Here is a 20,350-nt window from a genome sequence, read left to right as displayed (position 1 = left end):
CAAAGGAGCAAAGGCTAAAACCACCGAGCCTCCCTCAGCCCTGTCTCAAGATGGCGACGGTGCTGGACAGCTTCCACCCAGCCCAAGACCATCTCCCCTTCCCAAAGGCCCCCGCGCCGTCGGCGAAGACTAACTAGAGGAGGGCCCGACAGGGTGGCGATCGGGGCGGGGCAGAGCCTGTCGCCATCCCACGCACGCGCAACCCCACCTCGCCTCCCGCCTCCCGACTTGGAGCCCTCGCCCGGCAGGGTGGCGCGCGCTGCCTGTCGGGATACTCGGTCCGCCCACCTAGTCATCTCGTCCAGTGCTGCGTTCGCGAGATCCGTGTTTCTCCCAAGATGGTGGCTCTCCTCTTTGGGTGACTACAGGAGACGACAGGGCCTTTCGTGTTCGCCAGCACCTCGCCGTCCCTCCTGCGGTCGCTCGCGCCCCCGGCCACGCAGCTGTTCCCCCGCCTCATTACGCCTCTCTTCTGTCGACCTGTCGCGGACGGTGGCGCCTCCTTCTGCTGCTCTTCGGAGTTGCTCGCCGCCCTCGCCCCCCACTGTGGTCAGATCGCGGCAGCAGCGGTTCAGCGCGGACTTCAAGGTTGCCCAGGCGCCCGGCCTCCCGGCCTCGGTTTCCTGAGGAGAAGCGCGGGTCCCGCATGAGACCCGGCGGTGGCGCCAGCGAAAGGGAACGAGGCGGTGGCGGGCGGCGGCGGTGGACGAGGGCGACAAGGACCAGTGAGGCGGCCGCAGCTGCGAGGGCCGCAGCCCACGCGCGGGGGCGAGGACAGGTCAGTGCTGCTGCGGCCGCGGCCCGCTCGGCGCGCTCCCTCTGGTCTGTACCGCCGCTCCCCTCGTCACCCTCCGGGCCGCGCTGACAGGCTAGGCGCCTGGGCCCTCACCCGCCTCCGTGAGCGAGTGCTTGGGGCGCGTGGTCTGGAGGGGCAGGTGCCAGGACTAGGCCCTGGTGGCTGCGGCTGCTGCAGCCTTAACTGTCAGTGCTGGCTGAGCGCAGGAGGGAGGGTTTTGTCACCCGCGGGTACCCGAGTGGGCCCGGGGTGGGGCGGACGTGCAGGGCGTCGAGATTGGGGCCTCCACTAAGCAGAGATCAGAGAGCCAGCCGTGGCTTCAGGCTGCGAAAGGCAGGCCTTTTCCTCCAAAGGGGCGCTCTGGTGGGGAAGACATATTTAGATGTGTGCTTAGTGGGTTGGGGTATTGAGGGTGGATTGAAAGGAAGACGGATGAAGCGGCACCTCAAGCCCAAGGATTGCGCTCTGGTTTTATTCGTGTGCTGCTTCTGGTAGGATTCAGTAGTTGAACGTGAGTTACTGGATTCCTCAGAAACTGCTGTGTTAATTTTAAATGCAAACCTGTAAGCAGTTGGCCTCCTCCTCTTCTCCCCTCCCCCTTTTCAGTTGAGAAAATGAAAAGGACGTTTTCCCCATTTTGATGCGGAGGCTTTTTGTTGGAAGAATCAGAGTTGAATGTGCTATAATTGCGTTAGCCTTAAAAATAGAAAATATAATTTTAATAAGACTTTTTCAGCTTTAGAATCCTCTAAAGACAATTTTACGTCATTTTTTTTATGTCTTTTGAGCATGCTAAAATAGAACAGTACAAAATCTCTTTGGGATTATATTAAGTAGCTAGTGTGCTGTTGGAAATGTTAGCTAAATAGTATATGGAATGTGTGGTCCACAATTATTTTACATCGTCAAGGATATTTGTATAACCCACAGTTTTGGGAGAAGCAGCAGATTATGTTAAAATGTTTTGGATAGGGAAGTGCGTTTGAAATAAAGATGGCATGAACATTAAGAAATGAAGCTGTTAAAAAGCAAAATAGCAAAGACCCTGTAAATCTTGTTGAATAAATTGGACAAGTGACATGACAAATGTTTTTGTCACACCTCAGATTAGTGATTACTCTTAAGATATCTGTTGGGTAAATCATGTAAATTCAGAATTTAGGAGAAATAAAAGGAAAATTTTGTCTTGTTAGGTATGATAGAAACTGCTTTCGTATTAAATTCTCCTCTTAAATAGATTCTGCTTAACTCTGCTTATTGTGCTTTTAAGGAAATGAATACTGCATCTGTATTGCTGAGAAGCCTAAGAATGACTGTAAATCCATAAATACTTAGCATTACAAAAAAGCCATGTATCAGAATCTGTTAATAAAAGTGAGAACGTAAACAATTTACAGTATATTTTAATAAAGATACAGCATATAATACAGATGAGATGACTTGTAGCTTTGTTTTCAAAAATCAGAATGTAGGCTGTAAAATATTTGTGTCAGTATTTACCTTACATTGGTATGTTGTGGAGTGGTATACACATACTTCTTTGGATGCTGCTCCTCATATAACTGAGGCACTTAACTTTGAGTTTAGAAAATTCCTTTTGTATACAGGTTTTGTAGTGGCTTTTTATCCCTGAAATATCCACCATCATCCCCCCTTTTTTTTGAGAAAGGGTCTTACAGTATATCGCTGGATGACATGTAACTCTCCTTTTGGCTTTGTCTCCAGGGTTGTGCGATTAAAAATGTATACCACCAGGATGGGCTACTTGCCTTCCTCCTTGGCCTTTTTATGGTTTTAAGTAGAAAATGTGATTTCTACCAGAGACAAACTCATTCTATTTAAATTAGTTTTTTAAACATTGCATTCATTAGATATCTATAATGTATCTGACATGTAAATTTTATTCAGTTGTATTTCTTAAACATTTGTGTCTTTCCTCAAATAATTGCTGTAGTAATTGTTTCTCTCAGTTTTTATGAATATTTTCTTTTTAATTGCCCAAAGTTAATTTTTTTCTGTTCAAGAGTTTATGATGATCTTTTCAAATGTCCTTAAAAAAATAGCCTTAAATGGTTACTGGTATAGTATCATTTATTCTACTTAGATTTATGTTTGTTACTAATGATAACATTACTGTTAATGGATTTTTATTACCTGTCTGTGCAGCTATTAAAAACATCAGTGTTCTGATTTTTTCAACTGGAGATGAGTTTTAAGAGGTGGTCTTTTAAGTACTTTCAAATATGGAAAAACATGTGCCAGATAAAAATAGTCTTTAAAGTCATATAAAAATAGTCTTTAAAGTCTTTCATATTCTCTTCATAAAGGTTTAGTATAATAGAGTTTTGGTTTTGACAGTGTTTTTCTTTTTTACTGAAAAAAATAAAGACAATGTCATGTTAGGCATGCTGTCTCATATCTGTAAACCCAACAATTGTGGAGAAGATGAGGAAGGATTGTGGCAAGGTCTAGGTCAACCTAGAGACTAAGAGTCGAGAACTTATATCCAAAAGGTTATCAATCCGAGATGTGATAGAATGTGTAATGGAAAAAGGTTTTTTTTTCCTTTAATTAATTACTTTTTTTGAGGCAGGATTTCTTTGTGTAGCTGTGGCCATCCTGGAGCTAGCTGGCCTCAGACTCACAGAGATCCATCTGCTTTTGCCTCTCCAGTGCTGGGATTAGAGCTATGGGTACCACCACCCGGCCTGGAAATAGCTTTGTAGTTAGAGCTTGGTTTCAGTTTGATGAGACATGGCTTTATCTATAAACAGGATGGTGAAGATATTCCAGATTTGTGAGAATTAAAAATTGTAAAGTGCCTAGTAAGTCTTTCAATTTTATCTTTGAGGACTTCTTACCCAGTTTTTCTGAAAAGTCTCAAAGCATCTTGTATATAGAGGTTTATAACCCATAATCTGTTCTGTTTTCTTTCTCATGAAGTCAGTGCAAGGATTTATATTGTTTAATCAGAGACTATTTTTCCAGAAGCCTTAAGTCTGTTTGGCCTATTTATAAAATACCAAAGATTGGTCTACACCTACCCCCCTCCATCCCCCTGCCCCCTGCAAAAAAAGAAAATGTATCTCAGAGTTAAGTACATTGAGAAGTCTTAATATCAAAGCTAATTTTCATTGAAATTTGAGTAGTGTTAGGAGGACTAGGGGCTGAACCTAGGGCCTCTCAAATTCTAGGAATTGCTCTACCACTCCCTAGTCCTCTGTACTCACTCCAGTTCAGGCAGACCCTGAACTGGGAATCCTCCTGCCTCCTTCCATAGTAGCTGTGATTGCAGGTCTGTATCACTATTTTTGGGTTGGCCTGTGTCTCTGTTTATTAGGTTTTTTTGTTTGTTTGTTTGTTTGTTTGTTTGTTTGGATTTTATTGCATGAGCATGCACGTGTGGGTGTGGTGTCTGGGGGTGAGAAGCGAGTCTTGGAACTGCTGTGACTAGGATTACAGACTGTTGTTAGTTGCCATGTGGGCTTTGGAAATTGAACCCAGGTCCTCTGAAAGAGCAACAAGTGCTTTTAATTTAACTTTTAAGTCATCTCTCCAGTCCTCCCTCCATTTCCCTCCCCTCCCCTCTTTTTTCTTTTGTCTTTTGTCTTTTTCCCCTCCCCCCTCCATTTCTTGTGACAGGGTCTCTCATTATCCTCTGAAGCTAGCTAAATAGGTGAAGCTGTCCTCCAACTCAAAGATTTACTTGCCTCATCAAGATTAAGACATAGAGTCTTTTAAAATTAGGATATGACTTTCATTCCTCAATGTAGATCCTAAAAGGTCTACTTGTAATTTCATCACCTCAGATTTTAGGCTTTTAGAGAACTTTTAGGGGGTTGCAAAGATTCAGATCATACAGTGGAGTATGTCTGAAATAGTTATTGGTATCAGCTAGCATTTCTGAGGCTCCTTTGAATTCTGTGAGCTGAGCAAATATCTATCATTTGGAAACTGATAGGTTGGTTATTCATTGCACATAACACCATTTCATTTTTTTATGTGATATCCTGTTATGTTATGGAACTTAATTGTCTAATGCTCCTAATTTTAGGGTAGCTTTGTAGACTTTAGTACCTTTTAACCCCTCAGCTTCAATTGTAAAGGATACTGGTTTGTACCCTTTTTTGGGGTGATGGTAACAATCCAGTATATGTGTTTATGTCTTGCTTGCAGCCCATCAGTATCCTATTTATGCACACATGCATGTGTGGTATATGTAAAATAAGATAGATTTAGTCTGGTATACCACTTATCCTGTTAGGACCTATTTTTTGGAGAGTGATTACCATTCTGACTTTCAATAAGAGTCAAAGATGTTATAAAACTAAATACTCCTCTATTTGAGATCAGCTACAGTATTCAATTATTTTAATCCACGAGGAAATTGAAGAGTTTTAAAATGGATTTCTTAAGTTCATCTAAAGCCAGAATTAGTCTGGACTCTCTGGCTCCTAGGTCAAAGTTCTACTTTTATTGGCAGAAGTTCTGACCTATTTGTTCAGCTACACTTAGTTTGATTTACTTTTATGAAGTTATATATTTTTATACTATTAGTAAAAAATAATCCTTATAACATAACACATGATTTTATTCTTTTGTATAAAAGATGTGAAATAAATTGTATTAAGTAGAGATACTACTATTTTTCTCAATTTCTTTTTCCAAACATGAAATGCTTGAAATACTTGAAGATACTTTATTCCTTCTTAATAAAGTGGCTTTCTAATCAGTACACATTAAATTTCTTCTAATGTTTTCATTTAATTTCAAAATACTATAGTTTCTTGATTTCAGTTGTCTATAACAACTAAATTAACTGAATAGTAATTTGGAAAGATTATAGTATTGGGCCTATCTATAAATGAAATAGTTTTCTTTAATGCTGCTTTTTGAAAGAGGTTTAAATATATATTACTTATTTCTCGGTTTTACCTGAAGCCACAGAATAAACAAGTGGTTCAGAATTTCAGTGGTTTAGGAAACAAAACAACGTAGGATTATTGAAATGGAATAAAGAATGCACTATTCTTGTTGCCTGAAGTTGTTGCTCTCCTGACTTCTGTCTTGAGCCAGAGTGAGCTAAAAAGGAGCAGGCCATTTATCTTTTTAAGGCTTTGTTAATCATATTAAAGTTGTACTCTCTTCTTGTTAAAGAAGACTCTGCTGCTCTTCATATGTGATACTTCTTGAATATTCATTGATAACTGTATAAAGAAAGTGACTTGCTCAGGAAATTTGTAGGAGAAAAGATGATGGAATAATGTTATTTTCTGTTAACATGGCTAAGCCTTTTAAAGAAACATCATCTGGGAATATTTTAATTTATTTTTGTTTATTTATTTTGGGACAAAGGGTCTTCAGTCCATGCTAGCTTGGAACTGACTGGAAGAATAAACTTTAACTCTTGGTCTTTCTACCTCTTTTGAGTGCTGGGATTGCAGGTGTGCACCTCCTTTACAGCTGCATTTATAGTATATGACTTTGATTTAGATTTGATAACTCAATTTCAATAAGCTTAGGTTGTTTTGTTTCCTATACCACTGACACTCTAAAGTGCTTATTCTATGGCTTCAAGTAAAACTTAGAAATGCATAATGTACATTTAACATGAACAATACCTCTTAATTGTTAGTGATAAGTTATTTGCAAAGCTAAATTCCTTGTCATTTGCACTACTTGACCTGTTTATTAAATGAATTGCAAGTGAATCAGATATAAGAATAATGGGCAAGGGCAGGCTTTAGGGACCATAGCACCATACTTAGGCTTATTCTTGCAGGTCATCTGTAGCAAATCTGAGTAGGAGCCTAAGAAATTACATCGGGCGTATGAAAGAAAATCCTAGGTAAATATTGCAGAAGTTGGAATCTTTAGTTGAAGAGAAAACAGAGTAGTGTTTCGGTCCTGAACATTTTTTACATGAGCAGGATAAAATTTTACTTATACATCTGTTGTCTGTCTTGAATGGAATCTGTTGTTACTCTTAGCAGCTCAGTACATTTCAGAAGTTGGTCTTCCTTACCTGTCAGCATTATTTGAGCAGTATAGCATAGATCTCATTAATTTGACAGAAATCAGACATTCAAAAAAAAACAACAAAAAAACCCTTCAATTTTAGTTTTGTGTTGCTGGGGATAGAATACTTTGCTACCTAGCAGTGAGCCACATCCCCAGGTTGAAAGAAATACTTTGAAAAACATATGTTATGGAGCCTTATGGATCTTTTTTTGTGGTGATGGGGTATGTGTTGGTGGATGGTCGTGGCTGTGGCAGTGGCAGTTGTGCTGACAGAGGCATCAGGAATAGTAATAGTTGATAAAAGTCAAGGTATGTAACCCAGGCTAGACTGTGTCTGGACATGTAGTCCAGACTGCCCTTGGGTCTTTGGCCCAGGTGCTGGGATACTTTTTAGTTCTTGTTGGTCTTGTATGTTTTTTTTAAAGACAGGGTATCATGTAGTCCATGCTGGTCTCAATTTCTTTGTAGTTGAAGATGACGTCACCTACTTATCCTTCTGACTACTACACTGCTCCAGTGCTGGGACTATGGGTGTGAACCATTATTTTTTGTGTCCAATGCATACATGCTCAATTCAAAATGTTCTTCTGGACATTTAAAGCAAGCAGTTTGTCACACAAATTACATAGTTATGACATGAATGAAGATACTGTCAGTGTTGTAGTTTTTAAAATAGTTTTAATGTGATAAAAAATTTTTCTTTAAAAAATATATTTTTTGTGTTTTGTTTTTTTAGAGATGCCTTTGTCGATTAAACCATGGCCATAAGTTATTTAGTTTTATAATCTGTGATGTAAAGTAAATTCTGATACCTCTAGTTAAATATAGAAGATATGAACAGTATAGAAGAAAATTTAACAAACAAGCTACATAATGTACCATTTAGTATGAACAAACTTTATATTTTGTTATTTCCTTGAACTCTTGTCTTTTCTGAAACTCATTCTATTTTCTTGAGATGATACTACTGTAAGAATTTCTTCATTATAGTTTCAGTATTCTACCTAATATCAGATGTGAATCAAACTGTTTTTTGGAAAGCAAAAGATGAAATGCATAGTCCCCCCACCCCTTAGAGTATCCCCAATTTATTAGTATTTCCTCCTTAAGATTTCTGTTTATCATGCCCCTCTGTGTAGATATATTTGCTAAACACACAATTTGCCAAAAATAAGAATAATTAATATTTGCCTTTGTTAAATGTGTTTTTGTTTGGTAATTTAAAATATTGTTTTTTGAGTACCCATTGTACAGTATGTGTACTAATAGATAAATCTTATTTCAGATAAAGACTCATTAAAGAATGTGTTTTTGTCCTCTCTTTTGAAGTGAGTTGACTGTGTATCCTGTGTTACTGACAGAAAATACACTAAAAAAGTCCAAATCCTTAGTTTCAAAGAAATGAAATTTCTCCACTTATAAATGCTGTTCCATTCTCCTTCCTCTCTGTTACTGTTTCTTACTAATTCTATAACATTTTCCAGGTTTGTAGACTGGAGATGGTATTAATAGCTTAATTATTTAGACACCTATTCTTTGCTTAAAATTATCATGTTATAATAATAGGTTTTTTTAGTCCTTCAGTCCTTTATATTTTATCTTAATCTTTTGAATTATTACTATTATTAACATTATGTGTTGTGTGGTGTATATTTGGGCATAAGAGTGCCATGCTATGCTGTGTGTGGAAGTCAGAGGACAAATAGTTTTGAGTTCTCTCAATTTTTAACTTTAATCCCAGAGATTTTTAGTTTTTTTGTTTTTGTTTTTGTTTTTGTTTTTTTTCTCCCAGATGTCAGGCTTGTTTGGCTTTATCTTACTCACAGAGATAATCTCAGGAGCTATACATTTTTATCTTACTAGGATATTTTTCATAAATTGGGAAGATTGTGTCATGGAATTCTCCATAGTCTCAGGGTTTTGTTTTTAGCTTAGACATTTTATATTTAGATTGTTTTCTTATTAAAACATGTTATAAAATACTTAAAGCATTTAATAATACATCAATAATTACTTACTACCCAGGAATATAAATGATGCCAGTTTTGATTTTGTTTTGTAAACTTAATTCCTTCCTCCAAGTCTTAAATCCTCTCATATCTATGTAAGAGATTTCTTTTTTTGTTTTTTTTTGTTTGTTTTTTGTTTTTTGGGTTTTTTTTGTTGTTTTTTTTGTTTTTTGTTTTTTGTTTTTTTGTTTTGTTTTTTTTTTTTTTTTGAGACAGGGTTTCTCTGTGTAGCCCTGGCTGTCTTGGAACTCACTCTCTAGACCAGGCTGGCCTCAAACTCGGGAATCTGCCTGCCTCTGCCTCCCAGGTGCTGGGATTTAAGGCATGTGCCACCACTGCCCAGCTGTAAGATTTCTTGAGGCTCTTGAATATCTCTTGTTTTGTATTTAAATATGACCTTTGCTCATAAGTGATATACAATGCTTAAGAATTTGTAGATGTGTTTTGTACATACTTGCCATCTGTTTATGGGTTTTTAAATTTTTATAATTTTATGTGTTTTATCTGTTATGTTTTTGAGATGTGTATGTTGACACATTTAGAACTTTGTAGTATTACAGTATATGGATAACTAAATAGTATTGAATCCCACTGCTTATGACAATTTTGGATTGCTTTCCTATATTGCACAGATCATTTTTTAAAAGATTTATTTATATATAAAACATATATATATATATAATATAGTAATATATAATAATATATATAATAATCTTCAGACACTCCAGAAAAGGGAGTCAGATCTTGTTATGGATGGTTATGAGCCATCATATGGTTGCTGGGATTTGAACTCCAGGACCTTTGGAAGAGCAGTCAGTGCTCTTAACCACTAAGCCATCTCTCCAGTCCTGCTCCGATTTGTTTTTGTTTTTGTTTTTGTTTTTTTTTTTTTTTTTTTGAGACAGGGTTTCTGTGTGTAGCCCTGGCTGTCCTGGTACTCACTCTGTAGACCAGGCTGGCCTCGAACTCAGAAATCTGCCTGCCTCTGCCTCCCAAGTACTGGGATTAAAGGCATGCACCACCACCGCCCAGCTCCAATTATTTTTATACTTCCTTTGTAAAAGGTTTTTTTTAGTGAAAATTAAAGAAATGAAGTTGTTAGAGAATATCTTTAACTTAATTAGATACGGCAAATTTTATGTAAATTAGATTTGCCAACACATTCTGTATCACCAGTGAATGAACATTTTTGTTTCTAGCATCTTTTTACCAGTATTTGGAATAGTTATATTTTAAATAATGATATCAAATGGCATTTTTTTTTGTTTGCTTTAATTCTGAGTGGTTGGTAAAATGATAAGAGTTTTATGATTTTTTTTCTACACTCTTCAATTTAACAAATTTAATTATTTTTTAAAGTACTGGTGTTTGAAATCCAGGGCCTTCTGTATACTAAGCAATTTTCTGTGTGTTTTATAATTTACAGAAAAAACATGAAAAGAAAAGAAACTGTACAAGGTTCATGTTGACAAGGACCTTGAAAACCATCTTATTCAAATTTCTATTTTTATTTTTTTTGTGACTGATTATCTGTCCAGTCATCAGTATATGGGCTTGGGTATGCTTTCAGTTTGGGTTGTTACAGTATTTGGTGTGTGTGTGTGTGTGTATGTACATGTGTGTATAATACCATCTATATATGTATGTATATATAGGTTCAGCTTTTGTTGTGAATATATAGCATATATATTTTCTTGATTATCTAGGTTTGAGTTGGCTGGGGCATATGGTAACTGTTTAAAACTAGAGGCATTTTTAAACTTTTCTCAAAGTGGCTATATATATATATATTTGAAATAATTTTACTAGCAATGTGTGAAGGTTCTGATTTTTCTCATTGTTAGTATTGTCATTCTCAGTCATTTTTATTGTCATTGTTCATTTGGGGTGCTCTAAAGTTTTAGAAGAGTAGTTTTGCTTGTTTTTTAAATAGGTTTTTATAGATAAAGAGAGGATGGAAGTTGCAGAACACAGGAAAACATTCCTAGTGGAATGTCCTGAGAAGCAAAATTATTAAGAACAGAACTAAAGATATTTAATATATGATAGAGTACAAGAACCTAGGGAGTTTGATACTTGAGGATGTCATCATATATGGGCAATGTTTGGATGACTGGATGTGATCCTATGACAAGGACTGCAGTTAATATTAAAAAAAAATAGTTTGACATTTATTCTATCAGCATTGAGATAGCATAGGGATTTTTTTTTTTAATATGAGAGAGATATCAAATTCTAATTTATGGGAGGGTAGTTCTGTCAAAATATGTAAGAGAGAAACTGGATAAAATAACAAGGCTCTGTATCACAACAATCTTAGTAACCAGGTAGGGGAAAAGAAGCAATGGATTCTTTCTTTAAAGATGACATATAACAAAAACGAATTTTAAAGCTACTATTTCCAGCCCTGACTTTGAGCTAGAATGGTTTATAAGGAAATGGACATGGATAGTCTTTTGAAACAGATGGAAGTTTCTTAGCCTTGCATTTACGTAGCCACCCAAGTTTTTTTTTTTTCTTTTTCCTGTGAGCTGTTTTATTCTATAAGCCTTTTAAAGCATTTAGTATAAAAATTAATGACATATTTTTTTAATGTTTTGTCTAGTCTGGAAGAAAGGGTATACTAGCAGGGTTTGGAAGCCATAGTGTTACATGTTGTGATGGAGAGATTAAACTTTATTCCGAAAGCAAGTAAAGGACACAAAATAATTATTAGGGATAGTGTTGGATTGTGGGGAGATTCCTAAGGTAGAATTGGTAGCAGTGAGCATGCAACATGTTATATTTGGCAGGAGAGATTCTACAATATTAATTGAGCTTTTCTGATTTGAGTCATTGGAACGAGAATCCTACTGTTATGCCATAGGATTTACTAGTATGTGATAAATCTTATCTTTGTAGAGACCATGGCGTGTTTTTTTTTTAAAAAAAGATTTATTTATTTATTATTTATTATATGTAAGTGCACGGCTGTTGCTGTCTTCAGACACCCCAGAAGAGAGCATCAGATTTCATTACAGATGGTTGTGAGCCACCATGTGGTTGCTGGGATTTGAACTCAGGACCCTTGGAAAAGCAGTCAGTGCTCTTAACTGCTGAGCCTTCTTTCCAGCCCGACCATGGTGTTTTTAGCTACCAATATACACTAAAAATTGAATTGATATCTGTTGAATGAAGAATTTGAAGATTTGCAAGTAGTAGTTAGGTTAAAGAAATAGGGGAAGAAGATGACATGAGATTTTTCTCTCTGTTAGGATAATGAGATTGCTGATGTACAAATATATAGAATAGAATGTTTTGTGTGTGTGTATGTGAGTCTGTGAGGATAATTGAGATGTAAAAAAATTTTTAAAATTACTTTAGATGCTGAGATATTCAAGTAGTTAATACCTTTGATAATTGGGAGCTGGAAGTTATAATGCCAAAGATAGGGTCTTAAAAATAGGTTTGTTTATGATATTAAGTATAGAGGTAAAATGGTGTGTATATATCTCTTGGAGTGTGTTCAAAATGGAAATTCTTGTACTCCAACTGTTTGAATCAGAATTACTGTAGAGAAGGCTGCATCTGGTTGTCTTTCTTTTTTTTTTTTTTTTTTTTTTTTAAAGACAGGTTCTCATATTGCTTAGGCTATTCTAGAACTTACTGCACAGCCAAGTCTGTCTTTGAATTTCTGAAAGACTATCCAGTTTATATTAAAAGAATTGAGTGAGGTGTTTTATATTTTAGGTTAAAAATCTGTAAGAGCCTGATTTTAGAATTCACCAGTTCCTCAGAAGTTTGGCGAAATATGGTATGTTTCTGTTTTATTTTTTGAAAATCATACTGCATGAATTATTTTAATATTACGGCTAGCATAATGACAAATGCGTTCAATAAATTTGGGCGCCTGTCATTTTTAAAGGATCATACTAGGTGCTGAGTATGCTACCAGGTAGACTGTGATGGATATAAGTGGGGCGCTGGAAGAATTTGTGAGAATTTACTGTGTTATGAGACATAAAGTAATATGGACAAGAAGACCAAGGAAATAGACTTGGCTGTTAGGCTGTGGGTATGGAAAAAATCTGTTTTATTTTTTTGCAAGCATATTATATACAAGACACTCTTATGATAACTCAGACTAGGGTTTTAATTCTACTTTAAGATAACTGAAGTTTAGAGAGGTTATGTAACTTGTCCAATATTTCCCAGATAGTAAGTGATTAGGTAGAGAGTAGAATCTTAGAATGTCTTTGGAAACTGTTCAGCTGAATGCTAAACCTAATAAAGAAGAGACTAGTGGAGAGTACTTGACTTAATAATCCTAAGAGTGTGTGTAGTTCTTTAATGAATTAGTTGATTTTTTATTTAAACTGTGTTATACTTGTGTTTGTTAGTTAGAAGTTAGAATCATTTCAGTATTCACATAATTCCATATAAGCTATTAGTTTCATCAGAAACTAAGGGAGCTATGTCATGGACAACATGACATACATGAAATACATGGTTGTTTGTTCTCTCTTGCTAGTTCAGTGATGCCTAGGTTCTTAATAGAAGATATATAGTTATGATAGGAAAATTTGGGAAATTGGGTTATTTCTTAACAGGGTTTATAAATCTTATTTTATTGGGATACCCTAAATTTGTTTATGTATATACTTGGGCCAACTCTAGCAATAATATGGGCTCAAACATTGATGATTTAATAATTCCTTTGGGATTCTCACATACCTTCCTATTTTAAGTTGGGTTCAGATTCCTTGCTTTCAGCCATCTTGTTTGTGCTGTCAATTTGAGGATGTTAATTCTGAAGGGGCTTTTCTCTTCCTAATCTTGTACTTCTTTTTGTTTGTTTGTTTGTTTGAAGCTCACTCAAATTTGTTCTATATGTATATATCAGTGGAAGAGGAGTGTGGGAAAAACTGGATAAAATCATAAAAGTATTGGCATTTTGTCATGATTATAGTATGATAAGGAGGGCTGTGAAACGAATTAGATTTGTTTAAAATCACATGATAGTTATGTGAATGATAGGATATGTATTCATATTTTTGCTTTATTTTTTCCTAGAATTGAGTCTTAATGGGGTTGAAAAAGAATACTTTCTTATAGATCCAAGGGTTTAAACGTTAATGATAGATTATACTACTTAAATACTCTCTGTCTGTCTGTCTGTCTCTCTCTCTCTCTGTGTGTGTATGTGTGTGTGTGTGTGTGTGTGTGTGTGTGTGTATGTAACTTTCAAGATTTTGCTTGTTTGGTAGCTGGTTTCTCCCATCAGTTAAAGACTTGATACTAAATTAGTCTCTTTCTAATTATTATCTAATTATTTGCTTATTAGTCTCTTTCTAATTATTATCTAATTATTTGCTTATTTTTATATATTTAAATTATAAAACACTGTAAAGCAAAACAAAACCATAGCAAAATTCTAATACTTAGTAGAGATTTACCAGACCTTGTTCTTTGGTCTTAATTTAAGCATTATTTGCAAAATTTTGGGCAAGTCAGTTAATCACTCTGAGACTGTTAGTGTCTATTTTGCTCATGTAAGCTAAAGTCAGTGGATCATAAGGGTACTGTGATTATTGTATTTTGTGAACTATATAATACTATATTGAAAAGTAGGGATTATTATCTTTATTAGAAATGCCTGGGGCAAGATTATGTTTCAGATTTAAGAATTTTTCAGATTTTCGCATGTTTCTATAGACTTTAGTGCTTGAACGTATCTAATGTGAAAATTCAAAATCAGAAATACTTCTAAATCCAACCCTTTTTTAGTCGCTGCTATGATGATTGAAAACTTTCTGGATTTTGGAGTAGTTTTGAGTTTTGGATTGAGAATATACCTCATTTTCTCAAATGAAGAGATCATTTAAAAAAACAATATACTGTAGAATAGTTCATAAAGGTTTTCCTGTGATAATTCTTCTTCTAATAATTTTTATATTGACTACTAATTTAAAGCTTTGAAGATTATGATTTGAACAATGAATTGGGTTTATGCTAGTGTTCTAACTAAAGGTTTGTTTAATTTATTAGAATTATTAAGCCTACGTTCAGATCAAGTTAGCAGCTAGACTGGTGTGACAACCTGTTTTTAATCAGTGACTCAAAGCTGTTATCACCCTGATGTCACCGAATGGCCACAGCTTGTAAAAGGTAATTTTGAATGTTATTTTACAGTCTTAAAAAGGCTGTCATTGTAAAATAAATTACGTGCTATAAAAATGACAAAAATGCATAGGTAGCAGGAATATTGCTAAGAATAAAAGACCTAAGAATGGAGCCATTTCTTCATTTAACCTCCTTTCTTAGATATTTATTATAGTGCATTTCTTACTTGCCCTTCCATTCATGAAGATAAGTAATTGCCAAAGACTTGTTTTTTTGTGTAGATAAATAAAATATTTCTTAAGAATTTTGAAGATTACAGTATGGACATTTTAAGAGATACATGGAAAATATCTTAAGTAGTATTTTTAATATTTGTTGTGGCAGAAGTTTAAATGCTTCTCTAGAAATGTTGCACCTTTAGTAAAACTAGTGTCCTTTTTCTCCGAGAGTTATAGTGGCGTTAAAAGTGCAGCTTTACCTCCTTAGAAGGATGGATTTGCTAGCTCATGTTCCAGTGTTCAGATTAGTTGGTGTTTTATGATTACATTTTTCTATCTTTAAATACCTAAAATTGATATTTTCAAGAGACTTTTTCCTCACCAATATTACTAAGTATGTTTCAGGTTTCAAATTTCATTTATTCATTTATTAATATTCTGGCAAACTTTAGGATAACTTGGGTCAGTCTCGGATTGCTAGTAGCTTTTTTTTTTTAATTATTATTAAGTTTTGGTTGGTTTTATATTTTGAATTTGGTAAACTTAGGAGCCTGTACTGGATTCTTGTTGCAAATGTATTGGCAATAAAGAAACAGTAAGCTCTTTAAGAGCCAAAGAACAGTTTTGGAACTATTTGTATGTGTTAACGTATACTTTGAGGTTTGGGAGTTAACTCTAGTTTTAGGATATATTTTGGTAACTAAGTTAGAATATTATTAAAATAGTCTTTGAGTAGAAATTCAGATGTACGCTATGATCAGAAACATGTTTCTGTTGTATTTATATATTTTTCTCTTGACTAAAGTAAAACTTTTTGGATGGAAGCAGCCTCTGCTATACTATGTCTAAGAGACCAAGAAGAGTATAATTTAAGAATAATACGTTTTGGATTATTTTTACTCTGATCTTCCTGGGGTTTCTTAAATTTTTAGTTTGGCTAAATGGTGTTTAATAGCTCACTCTAATATATGCAAATATTAAATAGAAGTCTAGTATATTTGTAATACTTGATTGGCATTATGATACTAGCATTCACATACTCTGTAGCAATCAGAAATTGGGAAAGTAGTTGTAGTTGGGCATTTGACAATGTTTGTTCTGTAGTTCATCTTAGGGTCTTCAAATTGTAGCAGTTCTATAATATTCTCTTGAGATATGGTTCTGTTTTTCTCTTATCTTACATTTTCTTGTATAATTTTTTTTCCTCTCATCATTCTTAACATTCTAAATTTTTCTCTTTTCCTGTACATTTAGAACATTTTGCTTCCTACATGTTTAGAGGCTTCTGATTTGGCTTCCTCATTGCTAACAGGTTTTTGTTGTTTTGCAAGCCAGCTTTATCTCACAGTCTAATAATATATCAGATGTTGGAAAGACACATTCCAAAGTGAGTTAGTTAATGTATGGGTTGCCATCATGTTTTAACTCTTCTAGCCATTTTATTTGAGATAAAGTTTGGAAACAATCTTGGTAGTTTAATTAAGGCTAGTGGAGGACATTATTTCTGAGATATTTGCTTGTTTCCTGGGGGAAGAGAGTGGATAATTTTTCATTTGTTATCACTGCCAATCTACATTTTCAATTATGTAATTTTGTGATAAACATAAAATATAAATAAACTACTAAGAAAATATAAACTATCTGCGCTTTTGGGGTTTGTTTTTAATTGGATCTTTTTTCCTTTTTCTCTCTCTGTCTGCATTACTGACTTGGAATCTAAATGAATTACAATGAGTATTATTTTGAAAGTCTAGTAAAGAAGTGAAATTTCTTTGACACTAAAGAAGTGAATACATTAATTTTTAAGATTTTTTTTGTTTTTAATTTTATGTGTTTGAGTTTTACTTGCAGGTATGCATGCATGTGCCCGATTCACATGTATACCTCATGCTTACAGAGGCCAGAAGAGGGCATCAGACCTAGAATTGGAGTTTCTGATGGTTGTGAGCAACTGTGTGGGTGCTGAGAGGCAAACCTTGGTTTCTCTGGGAGCAGCAAGTGCTCTTCACTAGTGAGCCACTTCTCCAACCCCTAACTTAAGGATCATTGTTTAAAACAAAAACAAAAACAAAAACTTTTATAACCATAAGCCAAAATACACCATTTATAAACCTTTTGTTGGTTTAAGTTGAAAGTCTGAAGTCAGTGATAAATTCACATATCAAGTCTTTCATTTGAAAGTCTAAAGTCAATAATAAATTCACAGTTATCTACAAGATGAACTTGAAAATTTAAATTTTTTCTTTTTTAACCTTTTTTTAGAATTTAAAGCATCAGAAATAGGTATTGAAATCAATTTACCTTTTACTCTCTCCCAGTAAAGACATAGAGGGTAACAGATTTTTTTCTTTTTGTGAGGCAGTGTCTCACTAAGTAGAACAGGCTGTCCTCATGTTAAATCCTGGTTTAGCATTCTGATGACAGGAATTATAGGAAAGTATTGCTGTGCCCAGGTCTGGAATTTGTTCTTTAACCAGATGCTCAGAATAGGGAAAATTTCCACCCAATAAAAATGGGATGCTTTTTGGTGTTTTAGATGTAGTTTCTATATTAGCTAATATATTAAAAATAAAGAAAATAACCAGCAGCTATTAAAACTAAAACTAGCTTATAATTATGTAGCAAATATAATACTCCATATACATGCTGACAGCAGATACTGTTTTTTAGGGAAATCTAGTTACCTTATTGAACCACAGGAATTATGATTAGAATGGTACATAGCATTTAAATATCTTAAAGATTTATGAATACTATTATATTTGAGCTTAAAGTTTCTATTGCAGAAATTGGCAGACATTTTTCAAGGGAGTTTTTGTAATGTTTTAGGTTTTGAGGGAAATATGGTCTACCCTGCAAGTACTTATCCTTGCTTTTTCTGTATACATAGACAGTGTTTAAATGAATATAAATCTCTCAGTATAGTATTTTGAAATAAAGGTGATGATCCTACACCTTAGTGTGTTTGCTCAGGTTACAGTTTGCAGACACTTTATTTAATTTTAAGACTATGAATACCACAATCCAACTTAATAGAAAGTAACAGTTTTGTTTTTGAATACATGTTTGATTTTGTAAATAATTATGTTTTATACTAATTTGATATCTAAGTATAATGATTTTAATTTTCTTTTCAAACATTGATCTTTCTAAAGTTTGTTGTTAAATGTTGCAACAATCAGATCTGCTTACTTTTTTCTTAGTTTTAAATCTTTTAAAACACCCTTTCATTAGAATTTAAGTCTTGCTTTCAAATTTATCTTCCTTACTTATATTTTAATACTTTTTTGGAATTCACTAATGTTGTTCGTAATTTGCATTTTACAGATCACCAGGAGAACCCCAGTCTGAGGACATTGAAGCTAGCCGAATGTAAGTATAACTTGGTTCAGGTTATTCTGTGTCTTAAGTTGCCCTATACTGTTTTATTTAAAATATTTATGACTTCTGTTTACTCTAAATATTAATCATCAGGTCCTGTGTTGGGTATAAAGATGCTTGAGATTTATTTCCTACCTTCAGAAGCAGCAGAATAAGATTTTTTTTTTTTAATTATTGAGATTGAATTATAATTGGGGTACAGTGGGAATACAGAGGAGTACCAAGTTATGCAAAAGAAATTTAGTGCATAGTGGGAAAATTGGTATAACTGATTAAAACTGGCTTGAATCCTGAAATGTTACTGGGGATTAAGCAGTTGGATATTTGAGCAGTGTTCTAGGCCAAGTCATTGTCAAGGTTCTGAAGCAGGACCCTTGAGTGCAGGGAGAAGTAGGGAATTGAGACCTTTTCAAAATTTGACAATGGGGAAAGAAAAATCAAAATAAGAATACATAGAAGGAATTAAGCAGGGGACTGTGGCAATGACTTGGTGAATATAGCACTTGACATGTAAATATTCAGAGGAGGCAAGTTGGCTTCTAGGTTAGCTGAATTGACAAGCTTTGAATACAGTGAAAACAATCCTCTGACTTCTGAACATACCTACACACATGTATAAACCTACTTATACCACATACGTTAATGCATAAACACATGTACTCCTGTCTTAAGAAATTAGGAGGAAGTAGAGATAGGTATGTGGAGCTATGTTTAAGGTGTGCTTGAAGAGTTAAGGTTTTCCTTACTAAAAGCAGATTACATCTCTTTAAATGCTTATGTACATTATGAATTCTAGGAAACACCTATGAAATATCCTTTACATTTATGATACTAGGTAATTTCTCTGATAACTTTAAAACACTTTAGAAAAGTTATAAAATTTACTCCTTACTGTGGAGTAAACCTGTGGTATTGCAAATATTAATATTTTTTGAGCCTTTGTCATCAGAACTATTTGCATTGTGCACTACTGAAACTTTGTATGCATTAAATAGTGACTTGTGTTTTTCCACTGTGGCTGGCAATTACAATTCTACTTTTTGTCTGTGGGTTTGGTGCTTCTAACTATCTCAAGTAAGTATAGTCACACAACTTTTTTGTTTGTTTGTTTTGATGATTGGCTTATTTTCATATAACACAATGTCCTCGAAGTTTATGTGTAGCATATAGTAGAACTCCGTCCCTATTTTTTAGGCTGAATAACGCTTGCTTGTATATGCTGTATCTGCTAATGGGTTATTTCTGTACTCTAGCAATTGTGAATAATGTTGTGATTAGCATGGCTCTATTCTTTGAGAACTTGTCAAATTCTTTTGGGCCTATAGCATATCATGGTAATTGTATTTTTAATATTTTGAGAATATATCATGCTGTTTTAAGTAACATCTATACCATTTTACTTACATTCCTTAGAATAAAAGTAGTATAAATTTTTTTTTTACAACTTGACCCATGTATTAAAATTTGGGGAGCAGTAATCATCCTATTGAATGGGAGGTGGTATTTTATTGTAGTTTAGTAGCCAAGTAACTTTTTTGTTTTTGTTTTTTAAAAGAAAACAAGTTTATTTTGTATATCTAGATAGCTGCAGGCATAGCAGAAGCTAAAGAACTGCCTTAACCATGTACCATTTTTTTCTTCCTCCTCCTTGAGATACCATTCGTTTCTCTGTTTAGCCCTGGCTGTCCCAAAACTGGCTCTGTAGACCAGGTTGGCCTCAAATTCAAGAGACTGGCTTACCTCTGCCTTCTGAGCACTGGCTGAGCTTAAAGTGTGTGCCACCACCATGGCTCCCTAAGGACTTTTTTTTTTTTTTTTTTTTT

General features: G+C 34.9%; 1 protein-coding gene across 4 annotated transcripts in view; it reads left to right on the top strand.

Moving 5' to 3' along the window:
• Positions 1-246: 246 nt before the first annotated feature.
• Ube3a (ubiquitin protein ligase E3A) overlaps positions 247-20,350 on the top strand; it is a 73,759-nt gene continuing 53,655 nt past the window's right edge. Inside the window, exons 1-4 of one of the 4 annotated variants that reach the window (XM_052161512.1) lie at positions 247-778; positions 12,556-12,619; positions 14,854-14,973; positions 18,474-18,518. In XM_052161512.1, the coding sequence (XP_052017472.1) occupies positions 14,954-14,973; positions 18,474-18,518 (65 nt within the window). In that variant the 5' untranslated portion in view covers positions 247-778; positions 12,556-12,619; positions 14,854-14,953. The remainder of the gene's footprint in view (positions 779-12,555; positions 12,620-14,853; positions 14,974-18,473; positions 18,519-20,350) is intronic. The other 3 variants (XM_052161518.1, XM_052161521.1, XM_052161520.1) reach the window with 3 other exon arrangements.

This window comes from Apodemus sylvaticus, chromosome 1 (assembly GCF_947179515.1).
Source record: "Apodemus sylvaticus chromosome 1, mApoSyl1.1, whole genome shotgun sequence".
NCBI lineage: Eukaryota > Metazoa > Chordata > Mammalia > Rodentia > Muridae > Apodemus > Apodemus sylvaticus.
Note: the sequence above shows the minus strand (reverse complement) of the source record. Positions and strands in the feature narration are given on the sequence as shown.